The sequence below is a fragment of the Xenopus tropicalis genome, chromosome 2, assembly GCF_000004195.4.
Source record: "Xenopus tropicalis strain Nigerian chromosome 2, UCB_Xtro_10.0, whole genome shotgun sequence".
NCBI lineage: Eukaryota > Metazoa > Chordata > Amphibia > Anura > Pipidae > Xenopus > Xenopus tropicalis.
This window is the reverse complement of record NC_030678.2, coordinates 93,110,519-93,138,123: the sequence shown is the minus strand read 5'-3', so window position 1 is coordinate 93,138,123 and position 27,605 is coordinate 93,110,519. Positions and strand designations below refer to the sequence as shown.

Genomic DNA, 27,605 nt, shown 5'->3' with positions numbered 1-27,605 from the left:
GGGTGCCATTAGATTCGTGTGTGGAAGGTTACATTTTGGGGCAGATTTATTATGCTGTTTAAAAAACGATGACAAAATTCGGCACACATCACCAGGCTTGTAGAAAACGGCATGAAATAGTTTTTATTTTCGCTGGAACTTCCATAAAATCTGGTGTTCGGATGGCGTACACCATTTTTTCGGCAACTTTCATTTTACACAGCATAATAAAAGGCCCCTTTATGTGTACAGGTTTATACTTTAACTCTTTGATTGAGCCAATCAGGCAGATATTGTCCATCCTGTTGTGTATTTATTTCTGGGTCTCCATATTATCCCTGTTTGGCCAAAGGCCGCAAACACTCATGACTGGGTTTGTGGGGCTGGTTGGTCCACATGTGGCCTGCTAAAGATAAAATGATATACTGTACTATAAAAGTTTATTTGTAAATATAGGAAGATACTTGCCAGTCTTGTGCATGGTTACTTGCTTCCTGTGGCGGAAGAGGACTTGCAAGCCTGGAAACCTGAATCCAAACGGCATCGTACAAGTCTTTTTTTCTTGTGTGCACCGTGCATGGGACAATTAAGGGCATTCCAAAAAGGCTGGGGCGATTTTTTTGAAATGACAAAAAGTACAACTCAGTCCTCATCTAAAATGAAAGGAAAAAAAAAAGGAATTTGGCTGGCTTTCATAACTTTGTTTATAAAACAAGATTAACATCTTGTGTCCATAATTCTATTTTATACATTTACAGTCCTGGGATATATTGTAATACAGGTATGGGATCCCTTATCTGGAAACCCATTATCCAGAAAGTTCCGAATTACGAATTCCCGAATTACGGAAAGGCAATCTCCCATAGACTCCATTATAAGCAAATAATTCTAATTTTAAAAATTGATTTCCTTTTTCTCTGTAATAACAAAACAGTGCTGTGTACTTGGTCCCAACTAAGATATAATTCATCCTTAATGGAGGCAAAACAAGCCTATTGGGTTTATTCAACTTAAGTTATGGAGATCCAAATTACGGAAAGATCCCTTTTCTGGAAAACCCCCGTCCCCGAGCATTCTGGATAACAGGTCCCACACCTGTACATATATGAAAATATCATTTGGAATGTCCGTGTATCTATAATGCCTACACAGAACAAACTGGTCCTAGATGCTCTCAAAAGTGATTTCTATAAGTGGGGTTTCATGGAATCATTTAAGCTCTGTTAATAGATGAAAGTAGAGGTGCGGTGCATGTCACAAAACATAAAAATAAAAGCTTTTGTTAACTGTGTAATCAGGCGAGCCACTTGAATTGTTATAAAAAGCTAATTGCTTAGTGACTGCTATGGGTTACTCTACTACCCCTCATCAAGTAAATAAAAATGCCAGTAGGTTTCTAGCCATGTTGCCTCTCTAAAGTAAAGCACAAAGCTTGCAAAATTACTCAAACCAGGCAATAAAGCTATACCCTTTCTGGTTGCTAAAATAGTAAATGTTTGGCATTTTCCCTACCACAATAAAGATGAAGTGCTCCTTTAACAAACATAGCTATGTCAAGCTACAGATCTAAAGTTGCAAGAGAAGTGCTGAATTCTGTGAATTCAGATGAGAAGGGCTATTTTATGCACTAGAGAAAAATGCACAGTAAAAGGGTGAGGTAAATGGGCAAGGCCTTGTGTACCCAATACTTGAACAAAGTCTAACTTATACAGGGGAATTTAGGGAGCTTAATTATCCATCCGGATTTACATCTTTAATTTTTTTGTCTTAAATGTTAGTAGGGCTGCTAGTTGGCCCAGTTACCAGGCAGATCATGTAGTAGATATGATACCAGGGTAAGAAAGATGAACAGAAAGAGGGTGTTTAGCAGTAAAAGCAGGAAGCTACCATTTTTATATGGGATGGCCAATATTAAGCTGCTTTCTCCAGAAAAGTTTTTAATTATGTTTAGATATATGGCAGATTATCTACATGAAGGTATTAGGATCCCTATGCCTTTACTACAATAGTATGGGGGAGTTAGATTTGATGTATTGCTTTGCTTGGTTTTTGGCATAACACACTTGCAAAGCCCAACCTCAAATCAAGCATAGCAAAACATTTTCAATTAACATAACCTATTGTTAATGTATGTGATGTTGCAAATACCAACAAAATACACTGGTAAAGACTGGTGTCTATATGTTGCTGTAATAGTTTGAAGAAAATCTACTACATTTTACAAGAGCAAAAAGTGAAACATAACCAAGAAACAAGGCTCAGCCACTAATGCAAAATCTATTTAGGTTGACACTATATTAAAACCATGACGTAGCATACACACATGACCTAAGCCAACTAGTTGTCGTAAAGACTTGACATCTTCTTATCTATTACCAGCAATAATTTACAGCATTTTTGTACACAGGTTAAATAGCAGTGAAGAAAACAAAGATTTCTATGCAGGTATGTGCACATGTAAAGATACTGTGGACCCAAGAGGAAGCAAATTATATTGGAATTGCTGTGAGTCATAATCATTCTAACACCTAGTATTTTACTGCCCAAGCCAGCACATGGGTTCACTTCTTAGGTAATAGAACATGTCAGCAGCCAAGCTAGTACATTAGGTTGATGGACATAGTAGTAGTATTTTTATGGCATTAAACATAATAACACTAAATATTAACAGGTTACACAAAGAAAATGTATTATTAATACAGAACTGGAATCACAAATCACATAAAAAAATTGATATTGAGGTGCTATTGTAACAGAAATGTTCATGGTCTACAGATGGATGAAAAAAACCCAACCAAGGTTTTCATATCTATTTCCAACTTATATGCCCTGTTATTAGCTAGAGGTCATTATACTTTTTAATACAGTATATGCCCTTTTTCAACATTAGTTTAATGCCTAGGGCTTGAGCTGAACATAATTAAGACAACCATTAAGCAACATGAATGTTTTGTAATTTCTTGCACTAAACAGGCAAATCAAATCCACTGAGGAGTCCTCTGAATAAACAAAACTCTCCCTTTCCCAAGCTGCAGCCTGTAAAGCTTTCAGTTGAAGAGCATCTCATTACACAGAGGGATTCTCAGGTAGTAGAATCTAACTTCAAAATTCGTCCTGTTCAGTGCAAGAAAAGAGCAGCATTAAAGGAAAAGGAAAGTTGGAATTACCAGGGGTGCCAAATGTTAGGCACCCCACAGTGATCATAATGGTTTCCCTGATACCCCAGCCAAATGCTTCTGTTAGCATAAAACTGAACTGGCCAAGGGTATTGTGTGAGCACCATAGAGTGGTCTTCTCTCCTTCTTTCTTCATGCCAGGTGTGCACGTGCAGTAGAGCGAAAAGCTCAATTACAGCAAAAAATCCTTTTCACTCGACTGTGCATGTATCGGGCCTAAAGCCTTCGAAGAATGAAGAGACGAAAGATTATGATCACTATGTGGTGCTCTTACAGAAATACCCCAGGCCTGTGCAGTTTTATGCTAACAGAAGCACAAGCCTGGGGTATCAGGTAAGTGTTTATCACTGGAGGGGGGGGGGTACCTTACAGCACCTCCCAGTGTTTATAACTTTCCATTTCCTTACATGCAATGATTTTATTTTAAAAAAAAATACAATAAACTGGACAATACTGGTAATATTTTTTTTTTAAGTGTGGCTAAATACTATATCAGATTTGTGCGAAAGAAAGAAGAACTTGTTTACAATGAACATATATTTTCCTTTAAGTATTTTCATTGCATTTCTCTATTAGATAGTTAACATGTTTTCTGTTGATCAGTGTAGCCTTTTAAAAGCAAACTTCTTACCATCTTTCTGTGGATTGCAATGATATACCCTATGAAGGGACCTTCTGGATGCACAGAGACATGACCATTAAGAACTCCATTCACCAGATTTTTTTCTGTTCCACATGGCACTACTGTGTTTGGCAGCCCATTAGGAATTAGTGTTGGTCGATTCAGTCCTCCATTTGAGATTAGACTGTGCGGCCCATTTGATAATAGTATTGTGTTGGGATCTGCAAATTAAAGAATATTCTCCATGTAATCTACTTACTCTTATGTCTATACTGTACTTACTCTTACATTGCTATAAATATGGATTATTATCTAAAACTCTTTGGCCAAGCATTTCTTGGACTTAGAGCTAATTAAGAAGCAAGTGACAGATGGGCTCTTATTGACCATTTATTGACAAAAGAATACAAAGCACATAAATTACACAAAAAAAGTCACATTCTCTCCAATTCCAGAAAAAAATAATAGCTTGATTCAGTAATAGCATGTGTAGTTTCCCACAGAGTACAATGCAAGCCATTTGCTTAAATTGGCCCAGATAAAGAAGGAGTGGGACTTATGTTTAAACAATTCAATTAAGAAAATCCTTCAAATCTCATTCTTATTATGTCATTTGCCCATATTAAGCAAAAAAAGATATCTTAGAACATAGGGTTCCCAACCTTTGCTTTCTTTTTAAATCTTTCTACACTTTTTTTAAAACCTGGTGATGGGATATGTGGAAATGTGGGCATCCTTCTACACCATCTTTCCCACCGCAGTACTTACAAATAACTTCCCACAAACCATCAATCCATTTGCTCTCAATTTAATTTTTCCTACACTGCTTCGCATTACTGCCTTCAACATATAACACCCTTTATGATATATGGCCACAACCACTAGATTGGTTATTCCCAAAGTCTTGGGCTGGGCTCCCTGGGGGGCTTTGGAGAAGTGGAAAAGGGGCTCAGCATTAAAGCCAGTTACAATGAGAGGTGTGAAGAATGCAATTTGCTGTCCTAGATACACATGAAAACCCAACCTGAAAGTCAGTTAGTATGAGATTAGGGGTAAATACATATTTGCCGTCGTAAATGTTCTTGAAAATAAGACAAATACTAATACACCTACAGATGCAAGCATCAAGTACTCACATTTTGAAATGAACTGAAAAAGTTCGACAACCACTGCCTAGTCAAAAATGTTCAAACACAAAAGAATATGTTTACACCAATTGATAAAACACCACAACTCACCTGTCTGTGTGGGACTTGTGGCAGATGTTGGAGATCCTGGAATAGGTATCTCAAAAGCACACAGAAAACCACTTACAGAAAGGCGAACTTTTTGGTTATCCTGGGGAAAATTCTTAAAGAAAAGAAAATGCAAAAATTGTGTCATTATTAACAGTTAAGCTATTTTTTGCTGTCCAAATTTTATAGTGATATAGTAATTCTTGTTTTTTATTCACTAATGTTTTTTTTTTTTTTACTTTTGGGTCACTTCACCTGTCATATTTTATAGCAAAACCATAACTTACAGATAGCAAGAAAAGATTAATTATTTTGGCACTAGCTGAAATATGCAGTGAAACAAAGAAAACTCTAAGTTTTTGGAAAATGATGGTGCTGAAAATGCTCCAGACGTGGTTAAAATCAGCCCTCTCAACATTCTTGGGACTAGTCTTCAGTGCCATTTGTATAGCGAACAGCACCAAATAAATTCAAAGATTTAAAAAGCCTTTTTTTCCATCACGGCTACATCCTGGATAGAACAAGCAAACATTTCAGGCGCCATCTGCCCTTTTTCTAGTCCTAAGTGCTGTCTAACTGGTAACCAGTAAGCCACCTACAGTGGTGAGCAGCAAGTAATTTCTGGGCATACACATGGCTACACATAGATGATGATATGCATGCCACAACAGTCTAGTTCAAGTTGCTCTCATACTACAGCTAATAAAAAAAAAAAAAAATACAAATACAAGAGTATTGTAGAAATGATACCTATATTGGCGAACAATAAAAATACATTGCAAGCTTTCAGAGCTCTAAGGTCCTTTCAATTTTGCCTGACAAAGGGCCTTAGAGCTCCGAAAGCTTGCAATGTATTTTTATTGTTAGCCAATATAGGTATCATTTCTACAATACTCTTGTATTTGTGGTTTTTTTTATTATTATTATTTTTGACACTGGCTAACACAGTACTACAGTTTTTGTTTTGTGATTCACACTTAAAGGAGAAGGAAAATGTTAGGCACCCCCAAGTGAATTTAATCACTTACCTTATACCCCGGGCTGGTGTCCCTGTTAGGAGAAAACAGCACCAGCCCGGGGTACCTGTAGCGAGCGCTTCCTCCTTCCTGCTTTGCCGGGACCCCACGACCGCCGCATGCGCAGTAGAGTGAAAAGCAGACTTCTCTGTTAAAGTTCGGCTTTTTCACTCTACTGCGCATGCGCATGCACGCAAAGCAGGAAGCGCTCCAGGTACCCCGGGTTGGTGCTGTTCTCTCCGAACCAGCCCGGGGTACAAGGTAGGCGATTTAAGTTACTTGGGGTTGCCTAACATTTTGGCACCCCCAAGTGACTCTGCCTTTCCTTCTCCTTTAAGCAAAATTGATCTTCATCAGCAGCTATCTACAGCCTTTCCATGTTTTCTTAGTGAACAATTCTGAAACGGTTTTCTTCTGATGCAGTGGGGACCTACAAGCGCCTGCTGCCACCGCTGCTTCCGAGTCACTGCATCGTTCATCCAGAAGTGATGTCAGTGACTTCACATAATTTACATCATCCAAATAAGCTGAACCTAAATCCTACCTCATCATCTAGAAAATAAGCTCTCAACTAATATTTTAACAATTTTTAGAAAAGTAAAATGTTTTAAGAGACACATTGTGTGAAAATGAATAATGTGCCAGTGCATTATACTCATCTAAATTTAGAAGAAATATTCTTTAAAAAGTAGTGTTGTAAACTGATTTTTTAAAAATCTCTCCAAAAACCCTACTAGACCCAACGATCTGTTCCACTTCCTGTTGCCTCCTTTCCCAGGCTGTGCGGGGGGGCGGCACTCAGCACAATGAACTGTAGGATAAGAACCAATCAGCAGCTAGGTTGACCAGATAGGGAACAGAAGCTCGTCTTTGCTTGTGTGACTGCAGGGCTATGATTGGCTATTCACCTCCTACTGTGCTTCTGGCTAGGACTGTTAGGCCAAGCCTACCCCTTATCTGAACCATGGACAGGGACCTGAGAGAATCAATAGGGAGCTCCAATAAAGGAGCCATTTTTACAGATAGTATTCTATCGTTTATCCTATATGTCTCCTTTAAGATAATTTTGTGAGCACTAGTTGGAAACGCAGGAATTTTATTATTCTGGATAAGCCATTTGCCTTCACAGAGCCATCACACAAACCTTTATGTTGGATCCATGAACCTCTGCAAGGAGAATCTGCTCAGGTTTTAATCCACACAGGTCACTAAGCTGTTTTTTCAAGCCTGTGTATTTCTCATCCATGTTCAGCCTGAGTCCATATCGCACAGGGGTTGTACCATCTAGTTTAATAACTGCAAAAGAAAAGAAATAGAAATAGCACTTGCTGAAGATTGCATTCTGGTTTTTTGTGTTAAGCTAAATGATAATATGTACAACTAGATTTATGGACTAGTGCTCTATAAGAACATTTATAAAAAGTAGCAAAATTGGGTCTCCGTTGAATTTATTAATATAGAAAGGTTTATACATGGGTTGCCATGGTAACAAAAGAGCACAATATATGCACTAATGATGTTTTGATGGTAAAGGCCAAACATTCCAAGAAGTGACATCAGAAAATGAAATCAAGCAGAGGCACTCGAGTATGCACAATATTCATTGTTCTGGTTGAAGGTGATGACAGATACAGGACATGTGCAGTAGACAGGGTATGACACCAGATGTATAGCTATTTAAAGGACAAAATTGAGCGTGATTTTATGTCCACCAGTTATGGAACAAGGTGGCAGGATTACGCACCACAAATCCCAATGCAGAGAGACTGGAAATTCTATATAGACCTGTAAGTATGATGATGAAAGTGCGGTTGAAATATTGGGATAAATTATGATAGTATAGTTCTCCCAAGTGAGTTGCCCACCTTTCAGATTGCTTTTTGTTTAAGGACATGACCCCTTGCCAATTACCTGCAATTTGGTGGTGTTTTTAAAGCAATTTTATTGCAACTGTTAGTTTTAGCAAAAATTACATTTTAACTATTCCTATCTCTGACAGTAGTGACCCAAAATACACAAACTACAGTAAGAAGCAGTAGGAACCTAAATATATTAAATACAATGAGACGCAATGATTTTGAACACCTCAGACGCCCTTTCTTTTGTAAAAAGGAGTTTCCCTAAAGCAAGAAGATTTCAGCATTGCAGAGTTGAATAGTTTGCATTGCTAACTGTGCTCACATGTGGCCATTTTCCCTTTCACACATCTTCGGTGACATTTACATCTGCAAAAAGTTCATTCAATGAAGAATGCAGGCTTACACAGTCAGAACTTACTTTGATAAAAAGTCTTGCTTTGACTGAGCACTTTAATGGTTAATCTGAGCACAGGATAGAGGGTTAGGAGAAAAAACATGTGCACAGCTAGAGCAGAGCTTTTATGGAAACCAGGATTGCCATCACTTCATTGGCTGCTAGATTAAAGAGTGTGATTGGTAACCTGAGTTGAGAAGAACGGAGTATGCTCAGTTAGCCAAGAGCCAGTCAATTCCCAAGGGAGGGGCCTGACTGGGTTAGAGGAGGATAAGGAATCCCAAGTGATAAAGTGGATGCTGCAGCCTTACTATTAACCTTTGAACAACAGGAGTGGCAGGTATTTAAAGACTTCAAAGATGCTGTTCACTTTATTCAGGTGTTTAGGTAATATAGGTCTGATCATTGATAATATACCTACTGTCAGATTGAACTGTTGCAACAGGCAACAAAAAATAAAATAAAAAATAAATACTACTTAAATAAATTAAATCAAGAAACCACAAACCTGTAATTTCCAAGTGCATATAGCTGTCCATGGGAAGAGGGAGCGAAAGAAAGTTGAAAGGATCAAATCTTACACTTATGTGTCCACATGTTTTACATTTCACTTGGGATCTCAGCTGTCCATGAAACAAATCCACAACTATTGATTTGTTTCTCCTTAAATGGTTATCCCATGCCTGGAAAAAGACAGCACAATGCAAATGAAAAACAAATCACACAATTATCACAAGCTACTTATTAATACAAGTGTTTCTCTTTGTTAATTTAAAAGCATACTCTGCAGTACTGAAAGCACAGTCCAGGCCAATTTTTCCATTACATTAAGCCGTTTACTGTCATTACTTTGTAATTTATTTTGTTCTTCACAGAATGACAACTACATACTAGTAAAGATGCAAAGTGTGAGAGAGAGGCCTACACAAGGCAAATATGCAATGCGTTTAATGTTGCCAGTATAAATTAGCCATAGATGCAGTCCTTTTTGCTTAAAGGAACAGTAGCACCAAAAAAAGTAAAGTATATTTAATTAAAATATAAAGTAATGTTGCTTCTCTGAGCACTTTAGTAATACATTTCTGTTTTTAGCACTTTCACAGATTTTTGTATTTTTGGACTAACACTAGGCAGCAAATCACTCGCAGTTCAATTCCAGTAAGATGTAGGAGTAGGGTATAAGTTTACCACCAATAATGTTAGGTCCAGATGCACATGCCCTAGGTCTTCAGTTATTAAGTACAAACTAATAACATGAAAAGCAATTGGCTATCTCTGAATGCTAGGTACAAATGCAATGTATAGCATGCAACTATGTAACGAAAGACACAATTCATTTGTCTCAGCCACTAAATATAAAACCGAAATTAGACATTATATTAATTGTAATGCTATTTATTGACATGTAAAAGTTTAAGAAACAAAACCTAGGAAAAAACAGTAAAAAAACTACAAGAAAGGATTAGGAAACACATGATAAATATTACTAATAAATACCCAACTACAGTAGCTAAACATTTTATGGAGTGTATTAATGGATTGCCAAGGTAGTTCTTGGTCCAAAAGGGGCCATAAAACCTCAGAATTATTATTACAAAAAGAAGTTAGTTGGATTTTCTACTCTACTGAACTAGACAATCATGGTCAGATTAGACATCAATGGTTTAGATTTTGAATCATGCATAGCAAAAATATATCAAATTCAATGTACATTTCTATACATTTTTCAAAGCCTAAAGTTCTTTCTTTTCCAATCATATTTTATATCTAGAATTAACCAATATATTATATGCTTTACTATACATGAAACTGTAATTGTTTTTTTACCACCTCCTTGATATGATTGCCCTAGATGGCATGAAATGTGTAATGCTATTTGCATGTTTGTTTAGGAAGTGTAACAAAAAACTATAATTCTTTACTAATACAAGAACTGCTATCAATCTTCTACTTCTACTTCTATTGGGATCTGGATATGTACCAGCCTGTATTTATTTATTTATTTATTTATTTTTCTTTTCCTTAATATTCTCTCCCCTATGCTCAGGGTCTGGGGCATGTGCAGCTGTACCCAATGTAACTGGTGGTAAGCCTAAACCCTACTACATTTTACTGGAATTGAACTGTATGTGATTTGCTGACCAATAAACTAGTCCAGAAATGCAGAAAATTAATATGAATTGCAAAAGTGTTCACCGAAGCAGCCGTACATTTTAATTAAATAAACTTTCCTTTTTTGGTGCTTCTGTTCGTCTAAGCAGAAAGAACTGCATCTGCAGCTATCCAATTTATAATGCAGCCTATGATTAAGTGACCCTAGATGGAACGAAACGCCTAAGGCTATTAACATAATTGTTTAAGACAGAGTACAATAAACAATATTTTTTTTATAATACTGCTTTTGATAGAACTGCTATTAATCTTCTACTTAGTTTATTACATCTTAGTTGGAATCAAGGACAAGGTTCTGTTTTTTTTTTACAGGGAAAAAGGAAGTAATTGTTTAAAATTAGAATTTTTTAAAATTAAAAAATCAGTTAGCCATTTCATCTGACAATTGTGTGGAAAAATAAAATTTTAACAAGATCTGGTGTTTGACTTTTTCAGAGATTCATAGGCTCTTTTTTATTTTAGAGTTGTAGCCATCTTATTTCCTTAACTAAAGTATATGTGTGTAAGCTTACCTCTGCAGCAACTTCCCAGTCTGGGCGACCATCACTGTCTTTGAGTTCAACGTAAGGTTTGTCGTGAACTCGGTTCAGATCTTCATGAAGACCATCTAAAAGAAAAGCTAGCAGCTCCTGAGAATCCTGCTGTTGAAAGCCATTGAACCTTGGTGCATATTTTGCTATTGTCCACTGTAAAAAAAAATGAGGAAATAATACAAGAGACATTTAAGGGTTATATTTATCATACTGTGTAAAAAAGTGGAGTAAAGCATTACTGGTGTTGTTGCCCAGGGCAACCAATCAGCAATTAGATTTCAACAGTTACAAAACCCAAATCAAAGCATCTGATTGGCTGCTATGAGCAACATCACTGGTAATGTTTTACTCTACTTTTTACACAGCATGATAACTATACCCCAATGTGTACTATATATAGCTCAATTTGTGATGTGTGAAATACTAGCATTTTAATATTTAACAGCAGTCGATTTATACTATATTATAATCCTAGTTTTGTAAGAAGCAATAGTGAATGGCGAACAGACAGTGAATGCATTGGTGTAAAATATATGAGAAGACAGAACATATACAGGAGATGAGGACAGTGGATACTATTTAGACTTATTAATCAAACTAAAATGCTTAGTACATATTTAGTTTCCTATCATAAGTTTTAGCTTAGCTGTGACAATGGTGTTACCATCTCATCTTGAAGTTTCAGCTTTTAAATAAAGCTGTCCACATATTTACAACCCTGTACTAATCAATAAATGGCAACACAATTTTAGTTAACAGGACCACTTAAAGGGGGGGTGGAAAGAACCATCTGCCTGTGGTAGCACCCCGTCTAATAAATGCTAACATTTTGTACTAGCCAAGTAATGGGAGAACTACACTGAATTTTAGAAATCCAAAAAAATTGGAAAAAAAACTTCAGCAGGTTTGCTGCAAAACATTTATTATGGGTAGTGGTAACCACTACCCATAATAAATGTTTTGCAGCAAACCTGCTGAAGCTTTTTTCCTATTTTTTGGATTTCTACAAATGTATTTGGTTGCAGCACAGAGCAACAACTAGGAGCTAAAGCTTTTTTATACAAAGTTCACCAACAATTTTTTATTTTTTAACTACACTGAATTTATTCTTTACTACTACTAAAATAAAGATTTTCCCCTCTATTTCTAACAAGACTAGAGCGGCTGGTGGCATCAGTTGTCATTTCAAAACCTCTTACACTTTAGGGTAAATTTATGATTGCTCAAGGAAACCCAGTGTGAGTTAAGGAACCCATGCAGGGTTTCAGGCAAAAATACCTTATTAGTTTATGTATTTTTCCCTGCACAGGCTTTCTTAAATCAATCTGCTCCTAACCGACACGCCATGTGAAATATTGTTAGCAACATACACACTGCAGTATCTTACCCGTAATTTAAGAGGTGCCACATTTTTCTGGGTTCCACTCCACAGCTCTTGTACCAAATCACCGTAACATTTTGCCATGTGTCCTTTCATTCCAATAGGATTTGTTCTGAAACGTGAAATATAAGAATAAAATGTAACAGTTTACCATGTTCCACTGCAATCAGCAACAGTCATTCACTTTGCTGAAGGTGCTATATTTCCTGAAATTTCAAATATGTTTTAGTTTTGCCTACAAACTTCAAGTGTAGTGGATTATCAGCCCACTACAAAGAAAAAGCCTCTTCTAGAGATTCATTAACATAAAAATAAAATCCAAAGTTGTCGTCAGAAGCCTTTCATTACCTGTTGAGCTCATACAAATGCCTTCCTGAGATAAAATATTTAGTAAGTGGCTGTGTGTTGCTAACACATTGGATACTTGAATTCATAAAGCATGTGTTCCCTAAGTTGCTCAGACCCGTGGCACCTTTTTCTGTTGGAACTGTAAAATAAAATAAAATAAAAAATCTTCAACATTGGTTTGAAGCAGGATCAAAAAGTATTATAATAATTACATTAGAATTGCCTTCTGTCGCAGGGAAGAGAGATACAGGATTTGGGGTGTTTTCATCAAAATGACATGCTGGTCTCTAAATCTGCTGCTCGATTCATTACTATTACAGTTAAAAAAAATGTTGTCTAACTGATGGGAGTAGAACTGGATGCATTTTTGTCTTTTTTTTTCCAACTCAAATTAAGTATGTAACTATGTAATTTTTGTGCATACATATGTAAATAATAAGTTAAGATAAAAATATAATGGGATTACAGTATTTCATTAAAGGCAACCATAGACACACCAATTGGGTGTACTCTCTGATAGGACAGGCAGAAAGAGTACAAGGAGCCACACACAGTATGGCTGCCTTTCTATTGTTCCAGTCAACAACTGGAACAGTAGGAAGTAAAGAGGAGGTGCGGCTTATCAGTTGGCATCACTTGGCATCACTGCCATGCACTGGCAGACACAGTGCATTGGCAGATTACATTTTTTAAACCTGCCTAATTCCAAAACTGCTGATATCCATAGTACATATATCACTCAGGGTTGGCAGGCTTCTATACTAATAATGATACCAAACAGTATATTATAAATATATACAGCAAGCTTTAGGGAAGCTCTTAGTTACAGTCTTAGTAGGAATTATGTTCCTAACAACAATTGTAGACCCTTTTAGAACTATTGTTGATTTTGTTTAATAAAAACTTTCACCCTTACCTTTATGTCTATCAATTTTACTGCTGTTTGCAATAAATGACATCTCTTCAGGCCAGCTCATGTCTTTGTTCCTGACTAAAGTAATAGAAATAAATCAGACTTATAATTAATTAAACAAACAAACATTAAACAAATATATACGGCAGCAGTGGTGTACTGTTTGTTAATATACCTGGCAGAGTAATTTATAAAACTGTGTCAAATCTATTTTTCACCCCTTTGAGGGGCATTCACAATCAATTGAAGTACTATCAGGTTATGTAATTAATAGAACAAAGTCTGCTACAAGGCTAGTCACCTATAGCAAATCAGCCAGTAACATTTACTGGTCACCAGTGGAAAAACAAGCATCTTTTTGGTTACTATGGGTTACTGCACCTGGGCATACTTTGTGCCTTTTATTACAATTTGCAAGTTCTATCCAATCTAGCTTGTTGCTTTTGCCATCACAGTGCTACCTATAACTTTGCATAAAACCATCTGTGTTTTTTAAACATATGTATTTATTCTATTAAAAAATATAACAAACATGTCTGATTTTAATTTTTGTTGCTGCATTTGAGGTTACTATACATATATATATATATATATATATATATATATGTATATATCAGTCCTGATGGTGTCTGCACTCCAAGGCTTTAGTATTCTGTGGGGTGCACAGCCAAAATCTGAGTATTTCATGCTATATATATATATATATATATATATATATATATATATATATATATATATATATATCTTTATCTATATCTTTATCTTTAATTTATTTTCTTGATTAATTTACAGGACAACACAGAATAAATGCTTACTCAAGTAACTATTTCAAGCTTTGCATGCTATGAATGTTGTAATATATACGTTTTTATATTTAGATTAAGATTTCCTGAAATGGCTCCCAGCAACTGGCTGCACTCTGTAAAAATATCATTACGCACATCTATCATTTGTATAGGCTTCTCTTCCATTATGCATGACTTATTGATTTTATTAAAACAACACTAGCATGCAAAGCACTAACTATTACTGTTTGCATCACATTAGTATTTAACACACCAATAGAAAAAGTAATAAGATGGGAAAAGCTCTTTGGATGTAACGTGTGTATTGTATAAAACAAGATAAAACTCTTTTATGTACCTTCTATTACCAAGTGCTGCTCATCTTGTATTTTCAGGCCCTCTAATGTGTGGTCTTCATCATCAAGTAAAGTGAGGTAATTCTGTTTAAGAGACAAATCTTTTCTGTGTTAATTTCTTAAAAATGGATATGCACCCATCTTGAGTGAAAACACAAATACAATTCCTATAAAATTAGGTTTGCATATTGGAATGTTCTCCAAGATTGGAGAACCACTTTAAGGGCAATTTAGCAGAGAATTTTTTATTATTAAATGCATGATGGATTTTCCCAGTTCCTGGAGGATAATTAGAGGGCTACATATCCCAACCAAAAACTGTCACTCTGCTTACAGCTTTGGGAAGAATTATTTGTATATTATAATCCTATATTGTAAGACTAAATCTCTTTTTAATCTCTACAAAATGCAGAGCTGCCTTATGAAATTAAAACTTTTGTGAATGATAATGTGTGATATAATTGTATTAAGATTCTCAATCCTTATCAATTACAATAACTGCAGGAAAAGTTACCTCACTATTATACAACCACAACCTCATATCTTCTTCCTTAATGCGCAGCCGCTGAGAAAGATATTCATGAATTTCTTTTATTGTCTGCATGCGGCTGAAACAGCCAGTGTATGCCAGCACACGTTTCAGTGGAGCATTTGGCGAGGGAACATTACCTGTTTATTTAAACCACAAAAAAATAAATAAATAAATAATCAAATACAAATTTCTGTATGTATGTATGTATGTGCATGTATATTATATCTCAAGCAAGCATTTCATGTTCACATATAAACACCAGAAAGAACCTTAATTTTTCTTGTGTCCCAAGAGTTTTTCTTTCAGAAGAACAGTGCAGCAAACAAACAAGCTAAGTGAGAATTTAATGAGTAGTCATGTTCAGTCAATGTCCCATGCATCCAACAGCTGTCAAGGGAGGAAAAATAAGGACTATGAATTCCTAAGGATCTTTATTCATACAGCTACATGGATGCAAGAACCTGTCAATGCAGAAAAGTTGAACTTTCACTACTAAGGTGAGTTCATAGATTTCCTAGACCTTTAAGCAACATTTTTGTTAGATCCAAGGTCATCAGGGATACCTATGTCTCCTACACTGTTTCCAAATATGGGTAGAATATATTATCCAGTAAGTATTTAACTAGTACGTTGAAGAAGGGTTAAATATCTTTTGGCAGAATGTAAAATTCATTAACTATATATCACAATCACACAGCTAAAAATAAAAATGGTAAGAACTATATTACACAGAAGATGCTATTTTTTTTTGTTTATTTATATCAGGATGTCATTTGGCTATTTACTGTTTTCTATGCTACTGTATTAGCCTTTAAACCTTTGAAATCCTTACATTAACAAGGCTTTGCAGAAGAGAGATCTAAGGATTTTATAGGCTTTGGTAGCTATTGTCAAGCTGATTAATGAACAGCAGCTCTCTCCTTTTATTACAAGATAATTATTACAAGATAATAAATAAATAAGTAAGGAACACATACATACTTGGAAAAAAATTGTATATATGTATGTATTAGATTGAATATTACATGTTTTTACAAAACTATAAAAAAAATTACAAATAAACTGGATTGGATCTATATGTTATTTATTAGTAAACCAATAAACTAATGTTTAAGCATTAAACATAGATGACTTATGATGAGATTAACTGAAAAATGACCAGCCTATAACTTAAAAAATAATGCAGATTACAAGAGTAGAGTTATTAAGTATAATGGGGAGGCTGCATATAAACATTTTCAGTGTTAGATGAGCTCAAAATGCAAGGCCTCCAGAGTCACTACTCTGCTACTCTTCATTCCTTCTTCACTCCATCTTCCATTTCTCTTTTCAGATTCATTAACTTTTACCTTTTCAGATATTTTGATGGACTGGACTAGAGCACAGTGGATGAGAACGGAGCCTTAGAACTAGAGCACAGTGATTTGCCTCAAATTAAGCATGGCTGTAAAGTAGTATAAAATGAACACAAAATTACAGCAGAAAGCTGTACTCCATTGAATTATGGATTAATCAGAACACCCCAAAGACATTCCTCTACATGAGAATGGAAATTTTAATGCAACAAAGCCAGAAATGAAGTCTCTAGGAGGGCATAATGTTGTTGCACCAAATCTTCCCATTTTGCTTGTTTTTGTTTGCTGCATTGTTTCTCTTTGGACTCTTTGATCATTATTAGAAATAACAGGAGATAAAAGCAATGGGCACTATGACACTCTTGGTAGTATGGCCAGCTGTTTTTCCCTCAAACATTTGAAATATTAACACCATATTTACTTGCATTTACAATATATTTTTAAGCAGGATATCTGATCACATTTTTTCGTTATTTCATTTAGTAACATGCAACACAATTTCACCAAGTAGCAAAGCAACAATGTTACCTTAACTGTATCACACACTGTACCACAACAACCCTTCAAAAGAAAAAGCAAATTTTCAGCAATTACAGATAAGAGGATTAGTTGTAAGATTACAGCAAGAAAGCATACTTCATCAACTTAAATAAAAAAAGATTAATTGTTGATTTAACATTAATTAGTGCATAGCAAAACAAAAAGAACACACACAAACTTAAAATCAAGCTTGGGGCATTCATTTGGATTAGCCTCTAGCAAATATTTTGGAGAGGCTGGATGATCTGTTGTAATAATTTTTTTTTTTTTGAAGAGATAAATTTATTTTACTTTCAGCAGCCAAAGATTTGCCAATATAATGTGATCCACTGGAACAGGGCAATAGCAGCAAAGACCTAGGGTGTGCACAAGAATACAATTTGTACTGTCTGTATAAAATAATTGTGTTCTTTCAATTCTAAACATCTCCAGTAAAATAACCCTTAGTTCAATTACGTTATCTTACATCAATATGACATCAGCTCTAAAATAAAGCCAGCTGATGTCATTGAAACCATTTTAACTATACATAATTCTATTTTAACTTAGTCATTATAATCACGTGTGATTATAATCATTCATGTAGCAGAAAGCATTTGCTACCAGTACATTTAGATCCAAGTGATGGCAGTAATTAGATTATGTTACTACGCTCTGATGCTAAACATCAGTAAGAAAGGACACACATCCATTATATGCACATTTTTCCCAAGACTTGGTTCTTTACTGTCTCATTTTAACACATAATACCTACAAGAAAGCTTGTCCTTTTGAAAGAATGGCTATCACGTATATCGCATATTCAACCTTTCACATATAAAAGCACGTGCAAGTTTTTACAAATGTAACTTATTTCTGTCTCAGAATATAACATCAATGTATAGTACAAAAGGTTTGAAAGCCAGCCAAATAAAATAATACCCAGTCAACTGACCTGACCGTGAAACAAGAGTACCTGTGGCTAATGTGGCCTGGCCATACATGCAAATTAAAACTAAAGTAAAAGTAAAGCTCCATTTACTAGCTGGTAATATGAAGGCGCAGTACATACTCCATATATTTCCAGTCCCGTTCCATTTTTTATATCTCATTTTATGATTGATGGGTCCATGCAAAAAAGTATACAAAATTTCTTGAAAGAGCTCTCTGAAGGAGGAGCACCCACTTAAAGGGGTGGTTCACCTTTAAGCTAACTTTTATTATGTTATAGAATGACCTATTCTTAGCAACTTTTTATTTGGTCTTCATTATTTCTTTGTTATAGTTTATGAATTATTTGCCTTCTTCCTGCACCTCTTTGACATTTTAAATGTGCGGTTACAGGTTTATTGTTTATTTTTACCTTTTTGTAACTTTCTTTTCTATTCAGGCCCTTTTCTATTCATATCCAAACCATTCCCTGGTTGCCTGGGTAACTGGGACCCTAGAAACTAAATAACTGCTGAAACTCCAAATTGGCTCCTGTATTGAAAATTAAAATAACTAAAAAACAACATATAATAAAAAATGAAGACCACTGCAAATTGTCTTAGAATATTATGCTCTTCATCATTCTAAAAGTTAACTCAAATGTAAACAACTCCTTCAAATAAAAGCCAACAAATACACAACATTTACTTGTTGCTGAAGAAACAAAATTGCTATTATTTCTCTTTGGCCATAATTCAAGGCTTAACTGTGATATTAACCCACTGCCTTTTAGCCAATGACATCAGCCCTACTGCTTTTTCCAGCTGTCTAAACAGTGTACTGCCCATTGCACTGTAACTTTTTGTGGAAAAATAAAATTCAAGTTAAAACTGGGAATGCTCACCTACACTCTAATGGAGATTTTGCCATATTACCTATTGTTTCCCATGAATGCTCTTATAATTGGAATTCACTAAAGATCTCTAACGTGCATGTTTAAAAATGTTAAAAACGTCCCATACACTATAACGAAGTACTTTATTATTCAGATTTTTCTCACGTTTCTTGTGCATGACCTTAGATAAAAGCCCCCATTGTACAAAAATGCCACAGCAGAGCTGAATAGATTTCTTTTGGCACAAGCACTAAGCTGTTTGATTCTTGCTGCATTCTTACATTACCTCTGGGTAAATGCTGAGGAAACATTCTGAGGCTCATCATACCCATATTCACCCAGATGTTTGACTGTTGTTGGCGAGTTACGGGCTGCTGTCTCAAGAAAAGCAAATAGCGTGGGAAAAGCTCAAGTTCTGGAAGATCTGTTTTGCAGTTTTTGATAACCTGGAAAATGTGAGAAGAAACAGTAAACATACATTGCCCAAATTAAGTGACATGTCTTAATATTGTGTCATTCAGGTCAGTTGAAAAAACATGGTGAGTAGCTAAAGTTCTGGTGGTGTGCTAAATTAGACATCTTGTTACTTACTGGACGTGGTAAGGAAAGGTTTGCCCCATACCAGTGATACAAGGCTCTCCACACAGGCTCTGGAACAATCTCATAGTCTTTACCTCGGAGCAGAGATGGACTCTGTTTTAGTCGCCCCCCTTCAAGTGTTAAGGAAGGAACCTAGAAACACAATATCAAGTTATAAACAGAAACAGTAAAGGAAAAAATATATTATTGCCAGTGCTTAAATTCAGCCTGTGTAAATTTCTTTAAATACATTTTAAAAAGAAATAAAATAGTGTTAGCAACAAACTTTTGCCAAAATATGTAAGCTCATGTGCCACATCAATTCCATGTCCAACACTGCACTTTATTATTTAGTTATGATATGTTCTGTAGCAGCTGGTCAGCTCCAGAGTTTAGTTGCTCAACTCTACAGCATCATTGCACCTTAATTTTTTTTTGTTTCCAATTCATCTTTATTATATATTTTCATAATGATCAACATAAAACAGTGTAATATAAAATTCAGTTAAATGGTGTATTTGAAAATTGAATCACACATTTTCAAAAACTACTAATAAAAAATTTGCACAGAAATATGGTCTTACAGGAGAAATAAACTCTAAAAATAAGTATGGCTAGACATGCCATATTTTATATACTGAACTTACTGTAGCAGCCTAAAGGTTCAGCATTTGTATAGTAGTAATGATCCAGGACTTTACAGTTGTCAGAGGTGCTCCCCATCTTGGATTTTATTAGGAATGTCAGTGACACTTACATGCTCAGTGTGCCCTGGGCAGCTTAACTGAAAGCTAAGTTTTGGGCTTGCTGTAGATTTGCAGAAAATAAGGTTGGCCTGTCATATAAGCTGAAGCTACAGAGCTGATTATTAAATTCTGAAGTTTATTGCTCTAGTTTCAGAGCCATCATGTAATGAGAATGTGAATAAATGACTAATCAGCCTGAAATTGTGACATTTATACTGTATGTATACTGTACAGTAACTGACAGCAGCACAGAGCATGTGCGGTGAATCAGCAGAAAAGAAAATGGGGAGCTACTGAGGCACCTTTGGAGGCACAGATCTTTATTGTAAAAGGACTGTGGTTGACTTGGGCTGGTACAGGGGCCCAAAACATAATATAAAACATGTCTAACCTGCTTCTTTAGTTAAGCTTTGGCCTTCCTTTAAAGGAACAGTATACCCTGTTGTGCAATATGTTTTCAACTAATCTGGCTTGTGATGAACATACCTTTTTTTAATTAAGAAAAACCTATGTTTTTTATTTCTCGAGCTAAACGGGTCAAACTGGGAAACTGAAGATACTCTATGTTTGGACCTTGTGAGGCAGACATTTAGATTACTGGTGCACTAAATAAGCCCCCAGCATAATGGACTCCTGCTAACAAAACAGTCACAACAAAGGGGAGTGGGGAGTACACTGCTAATATAATTACCTATCGCTCTAGTGAAGAAGTTATAAATGGCTGAAAGATGATGTCCTGGGAGAGGCATGTGTCTCCAGGTTAATGAATTTTATATATTGGCTTCTGATTTATTCAGTAAGTCATTGTTTAAAATATTAGTCTCAATAAAATCTGTATGTGTAAAAAAAAAAAAAAAAACTATACAGAACCTTTAATCTTGTAAAGAACTCAAACATACATTGTAATTAAGTTCATAAAATAATCTATAAGAATTAAAACAATGGAACTAAAAGATTAAAACATGTTGAAGGCATTTCAAGGTTCAGTCTCTAGCAAATGAATGAACAATGAATTATTTTATTGTTATTATAGTATGTGTGTATTTTTAAATGTAAGCTAAATTAGAGGGCATTATCTTTGGATCATTCACCTGTGCTTTTAACAAGTGAGTCATTAAGCACCAAGAGCAATGTCTTATTTTTCTTTTCAGTACTGCAGATGGTATTCAAAAACTACAACAAAACAACAGAAGGATGGCCTTGCTAAACACAGCAATGTCAGGATAGACGCATCATTTACCTTTACAGTTTCTTGTGTAACTAGAGGCTGGTTGTCAATAGCTCCAGGTTTCTGTGGATTAAGCTGCAATAATGCATTCCCATTGGCACTGAGCATACACTGGTTATTATTATCTGAAGTGTTATGCTGACGTGCAAAGCACATGTCTGAGGTTGTATTGCTCGAATAAGTGAAACCTAGAAAAATAATGAAAAGTTGCATATTATTAATTTCACCCTCAAATCTAAATAACAATTTACCCATAACATACCCTCCCTCAAAAATAGGATTATTAAAAATAAACACAAACACTCTGCAGCTACACAGTTACTTTTTTGTGCAGTAACAAATTCCTGTATAAATAAATGCCTGTGATTAAATTATTGAATAAAACATTTAAAGCAACACCAATACATGTTTTGTATGTTCCTGAAAACTCTGTTATTTATTTGTTAACTTGTATAGCTTAGGAAGGAAGTAAAAACGTATTTAATTTTTTAAAAACATTCTTTTCTGGGGGAATGTAAATGCTGGAACTAATCTGACTGTCTCTAACTTACCCACAGGGATTGTAGATTTATAATCAGGACAATAGCTTTACAAGATGAATAATCTATATATAAGGCTTAGTAATAACCGTAATAATCGTGGCTGCAAAATGCACATTAAAATAATCGGTTTGTAATTCTGAAAGCAAAAACAATGTTGATATGTTTTCTTTCTAACAAGAGATGTGGTGTTCACAAGGAATTAAACAAGCATTGTACATTTTTAGTCAGAGAATCAAGAATAATTTTTATTTAAATTATACTGAGGTTAAAAAACAAAAATGTTAACAAAGGGTTATAGTGTCATTTATGGTACTAGGGATTACGAAATTCTTGGTAATTGGGAAATTGAAATTACACCACCACACTACTGTATATTCTGTGTACATCTATCATAATAAATGTGTTATTAAACTAACAAACTATTCATGGCCAGGAAATCTGAAACTGGTGTTCCTCTTTTATTATAAATGCACAATTTTATTTGTCCTCTGGAGGGGATTCTCAGAAGGCATGTAAATCCCAATCCTTCATTTGTTTGCAGGAAGCATGAAAGTTTGGGCATTAAATTCATGGGCAGAGATCTACATTCTGATGTACAACATAAAAGAAATTGTAAACTCAAATGTTTCAAATCTAAGTATGATGTAAATCACTTTCCTTTCAAAACTTCACACTACAAGACATTGTTTTCAGGCTTAAATATAATATTTTACCACTATAACAGACTTTAAGTTAAAAAAGTCACTTCAGAAGTCACAGATTTACTTTGTACCTGGCAACACAGAACACTAATATCAGAAGAGATTAATTCTTTTACATGCTTCTCTGCAGGCAAATGGATTCAAACTTCAGGGACCTACAGCTGCATCCATACAACAAAAAAATCTCTTGCCATCCTATTTGATTCTCAGCCAATCTTGTGGCTGCTCTCTGTAACAGGAAGCCTCATGGACTCCCTGTGGACCTCACCTCATATTAAACCAGAGTTAAAAGCTCTGCTTGGAAGTAGACTTTATTCTTACCGGTTGTAGTTGATTCTGAAGCTTCTGAAGCAGATGATATGTTATCTGGTGATTTTTCATCTGTAAAACTTAAGTTCGACCCAGTCCTGTCATCTTCCTTTTGATCCGGTGAGGTTGTACCTGATAAATTCCTTCCCCCACTTAATGTAGAGCATGGTACAACAGTTGGCTTAGAATCCTGAGAAATACAGACAACAAGACTTTATTTATGAATGCATAATAAATTGAATAAAACATGTCATATTGTTTGACAGAAATTGTTTACTATCAGATTGTTTTACTACCAGATAGCATATTTAAACACAGGTAGCATATAATGTTATACGTTAAAAAGCAAACACTTGATTGGTTGGTGTGGGTACCATGCTTGTTGCATGGTTATTAAATCACCCCCAAGTGTACAATAAAAAAAATTTAGCTTGGACAGCTAGATCAATAAACGTCAAAGAAAGCAATTTCTAATCTTCTTGTCCAAACAGCTGATTCATATCTCCCATGACACAACAGACACAATGCAACTCGATGATACTCTCTCTCTCATTTATATTACAAAGACTGTTCTACCTTCACATTAATCTCTGTCCCAGTGGGCCTTACACTCTTATGGTGGCTTACACGGGCCGATTTTAGCTGCAGATATCGGTCCTTTAGACCATTTTGGCAGCATATCTGCCCGTGCACAGGCACCACTGTCTTGCCTCCCCGACTGACATCTGGCCTGAAATTGGCCAGATCTCGATCATGCAGGATTGATTTTTACGTTGGATTGGACAGTTGGATTGGATTCCACGTTTCCGGGTGATAATTATGGTCTTGTTGCTACTTACAACTTTCTAGTTGGCATCAATGCACAGTGTCCTTTGGCAATCTGAGTAAATTTGAATTAGCACCATAACCAGTGGTAGCCATTCACATTTCTGCAATATTTCTTCTTCCTGCAGCTGTCTGAACTATGCTAATCACTGACTGGTTGCTATGGGATACTACCCAGGTGCCCTGAGTTAGTAATTGGACCCCAGCATTGGCACATAATTGCATAAATGCAAGCTGCAGTGATCAAAATTCTGGATCTATAGTTCTTAAAAAGTAGGTGATTTTTTCTGAATAACTATTGTTCTGTCTTCCTAGGTCTAAGAGCTTATTTACAGTTCACAGATTTGCATAATGTCTTTGGAGTTCAATTTATGGTATTACACAAATAGATTTTCCACAGAGTTTAAACAAGGTTTATTTTAAATATACACAAAGGAAAACTATACCCCCAAACAATATAGGTCAGTGCTGTCCAACTGGCGGCCCGCGGGCCGCGGGCCCCCTCTGTGTGGCCCCCCACCTGTCTGGCTGCTTTGATGGCTTACCTTTGAGTAAGCATTAAATGGTATCAGTACTGAGATTAACTGCCCCCCTGCATGGTTCTCACCTCAGATTCAGGCTGTAATCCCTCTGTATTGTATAAAAATGTAATCCCCTGTGTTTTTCACACCTTTTAATCCCTGCATTGTTCACACCCTGCAGTGTTCACACCTCAGGCTCAGACTGTAATCACTCCCATTGTTCACTTATTCACACCTCAGACATAGGTACTGTAGGCAGAGTATGGCACATACAGCCAGCATAGGGCAGGTAGAGTATGGCACATACAGCCAGCATAGGGCAGGTAGAGTATGGCACATACAGCCAGCATAGGGCAGGTAGAGTATGGCACACACAGGCAGCATAGGTCAGGGAGGGTATGGCACACACAGTCAGGGTAGGGCAGGCAGAGTATGGCACACACAGGCAGGGTAGGGCAGGCAGAGTATGGCACACACAGGCAGGGTAGGGCAGGTAGAGTATGGCACACACAGGCAGGGTAGGGCAGGTAGAGTATGGCACACACAGGCAGCATAGGTCAGGGAGGGTATGGCACACACAGTCAGGGTAGGGCAGGCAGAGTATGGCACACACAGTCAGGGTAGGGCAGGCAGAGTATGGCACACACAGGCAGGGTAGGGCAGGCAGAGTATGGCACACACAGGCAGCATAGGTCAGGCAGGCAGAGTATGGCACACACAGGCATGGTAGGGAAGGCAGAGTATGGCACACACAGGCAGGGTAGGACAGGCAGAGTATGGCACACACAGACAGCATAGGACAGGCAGAGTGCTGCCTGTGTGTTCCATACTCTGCTTGCCCTATGCTGCTTGTGGGAGGTGAACCTGGCAGGGGTTTGTTGTGGGAGTTTGTTAGCAGTTGGAAATAGCCATTAAATGGTCCCTAAGGTGTGTAATTATGTACTGGGGGTTGCTCTGCTATCCACAGGGGAGGAGGAGGCATATGGAATTTAAGAGTATATCTTAATATGACATAATTCTTTCACATATGAATGATGGTTGATATCCCCACAGTAAGGACCAAGCATTTGGGATTTTGCTGTGCTACCACCATTGTGATAAAATAGGTGTGGTTTGAAGTGGGTGTGGTTTCAAAAAGGGGAGTGGTCAAAACTGGCTTCCATTAGCGGCCCTCCACCATGTATGCTAGAGAAATTCCGGCCCTCGGCACCGTAGAAGTTGGACAGCACTGATATAGGTCAATATAAATATATATTGCATTTACAAGCTCATATGTAAAACCCTACTTTATCTAAATAAACCATTTTCATAAAAATATACTTTTTTAGTAGTATGTGCCATTGGTACTCCAAAATAGCCATTTTAAGAATTAAGGGCACCCTCCTGGGATCATAGGATTCACAGTGCACACAAACAAGCCAAAACACACATACATGCTAGGACACATCAGCCAATTATGGGCAGAGTTCTGTCTTTTGCTTCCACGCTACTTCCTCTTACAGTAGAGCTGCATTATTTCTGGTCATGTGATCTTTGAGGGAGCAAAAAGCCCATCATTAAATGGTGGATCAAGGGAAAGGATGAAAAAGGGCAAAGGGCAAAAAAAGGGTGAGATTCTTTAACATGTCACTCAAGATAATATAAACCACTGTTGTTTAAGTAGTCATTCCCGGGGGTAAAGTTTTGCTTTAACCATCAAGCTTATTGCATATATAAAAAAAAAGTGCATGAAAGATTAACCATTTCAAGGCAAGCGGTACACTTACATATCTGACATATTCTTTCCACTGCTGCCACCACTGCATAGAGATAAGAAACCAGTTGTGACCAAACTGTAGTCCATACCGACTTTCTCTTTCTAGCCAACCTCTGAAATCAATATAAAGAAAAATAATATCAGTCTGATACTGCATTATATGTATGTATGTGTAAGTATTTATACAGTGCTACTAGAATATACAGTGCTACTAGAATACACAGTGCTGTGTATTTTTAAATTACAAACAAGGAGAACAAATAAATATACACAAATTAAGGGGGTGATTTATTTACAGTCCAGGTATTTTCTCAATTCAGGTTTTTTTGCCCTTAAACTCGAATTCGAGTTATGGTCCGAAAACTCGAATGTCTGGTATTTATTAAATGCAAAAAAATGGAAAACTCAAATGTAAAAATTTGCAATGAAAACGTTTGCGAGTTTCTATAGAAGTCAATGGGAGTTGTCATAAGCAAAGTCATATCATATTCTCAAACTTGAATTTTTCAAGCTCGTAAACTTGAAAAAAAATTACATATTTGAGTTTTTTATTCAAATGGGTTTTCCTTATTAATAAATAAGTGACAATTTAATATGCAAGTTTATTCGATTTAGAAAAATCAAATTCAAAAACTCGAAAATTGATATATAAGTCCATAAGTGTCATGTGGTAAGAGACATAGAAGGAGGTTGGACCCTGCCCCATACAATTTAGTGAAAGTGAAAGGTTAACATACAGGCAAAAATAGGAGGGTTTGATTTATGCATAAACGCATACCTAATAATTTGTCCTTCCTCCTCGGGAGTGGCTGGTTTTAACCCCAAGACTATATGACACACCTAAGAAAAAGGCATCACAATTAAACATTAACATTAGATCTTACAGCATTAGATTTAAGTTTTTAACAAGTGCCTAAACACTTTTATATTGCAAAGTCAGTTCTAATTAAAACACAATTATAATATGCACCCGGTATGATTTTTCCCCAGATTTGTATTCTTCCCTACAGCGCACATTCTGGTTCTCTGAAGCTGCTGGCAATTGCTGCTATTTATTTTCTCTCCTCCAAACACAGAATTTGAATTCTTGTATTGGGGAGATTAAGTTCTAATTTCAGCAGCACTGAAATTAGCACATAGCACGGCTTCAAAAAGCAGAAATTACTTTACATCAGTGCCAGCATGTTTAAGTTGGTGTTTACATATACAGAGCTGGGCACCAAGGAGCATAAAGTAGCGAAGCCGATAGAAAATGAAAGGCAAGAATTAACTGTCAGCAACTGGAGTTAGAAATGCAGCAGGAATACAAAATATCAAAGGATGGATTAATGGAAAAAAACAAGAATTTTACTAATGTACTTAAAATAATACAATCTTCAAGGACAACATTTTTTTTTT

The 27,605-nt window shown here is 36.1% G+C and overlaps 1 protein-coding gene across 2 annotated transcripts in view; it reads right to left on the bottom strand.

Moving 5' to 3' along the window:
* Positions 1 to 27,605, bottom strand: part of usp32 (ubiquitin specific peptidase 32) — a 111,802-nt gene that overhangs the window by 13,649 nt on the left and 70,548 nt on the right. The window contains exons 11-27 of one of the 2 annotated variants that reach the window (XM_012957447.3): positions 26,986 to 27,047; positions 26,218 to 26,320; positions 23,118 to 23,295; positions 21,566 to 21,741; positions 19,592 to 19,732; positions 19,287 to 19,446; positions 15,284 to 15,438; positions 14,772 to 14,853; positions 13,632 to 13,706; positions 12,716 to 12,854; positions 12,374 to 12,479; positions 10,966 to 11,139; positions 8,790 to 8,964; positions 7,173 to 7,324; positions 5,016 to 5,127; positions 3,787 to 3,998; positions 448 to 632 (exon numbers count right to left, since the gene is read on the bottom strand). In XM_012957447.3, the coding sequence (XP_012812901.1) occupies positions 448 to 632; positions 3,787 to 3,998; positions 5,016 to 5,127; positions 7,173 to 7,324; positions 8,790 to 8,964; positions 10,966 to 11,139; positions 12,374 to 12,479; positions 12,716 to 12,854; positions 13,632 to 13,706; positions 14,772 to 14,853; positions 15,284 to 15,438; positions 19,287 to 19,446; positions 19,592 to 19,732; positions 21,566 to 21,741; positions 23,118 to 23,295; positions 26,218 to 26,320; positions 26,986 to 27,047 (2,387 nt within the window). The remainder of the gene's footprint in view (positions 1 to 447; positions 633 to 3,786; positions 3,999 to 5,015; positions 5,128 to 7,172; positions 7,325 to 8,789; positions 8,965 to 10,965; positions 11,140 to 12,373; positions 12,480 to 12,715; positions 12,855 to 13,631; positions 13,707 to 14,771; positions 14,854 to 15,283; positions 15,439 to 19,286; positions 19,447 to 19,591; positions 19,733 to 21,565; positions 21,742 to 23,117; positions 23,296 to 26,217; positions 26,321 to 26,985; positions 27,048 to 27,605) is intronic. The other variant, XM_002933823.5, reaches the window with a different exon arrangement.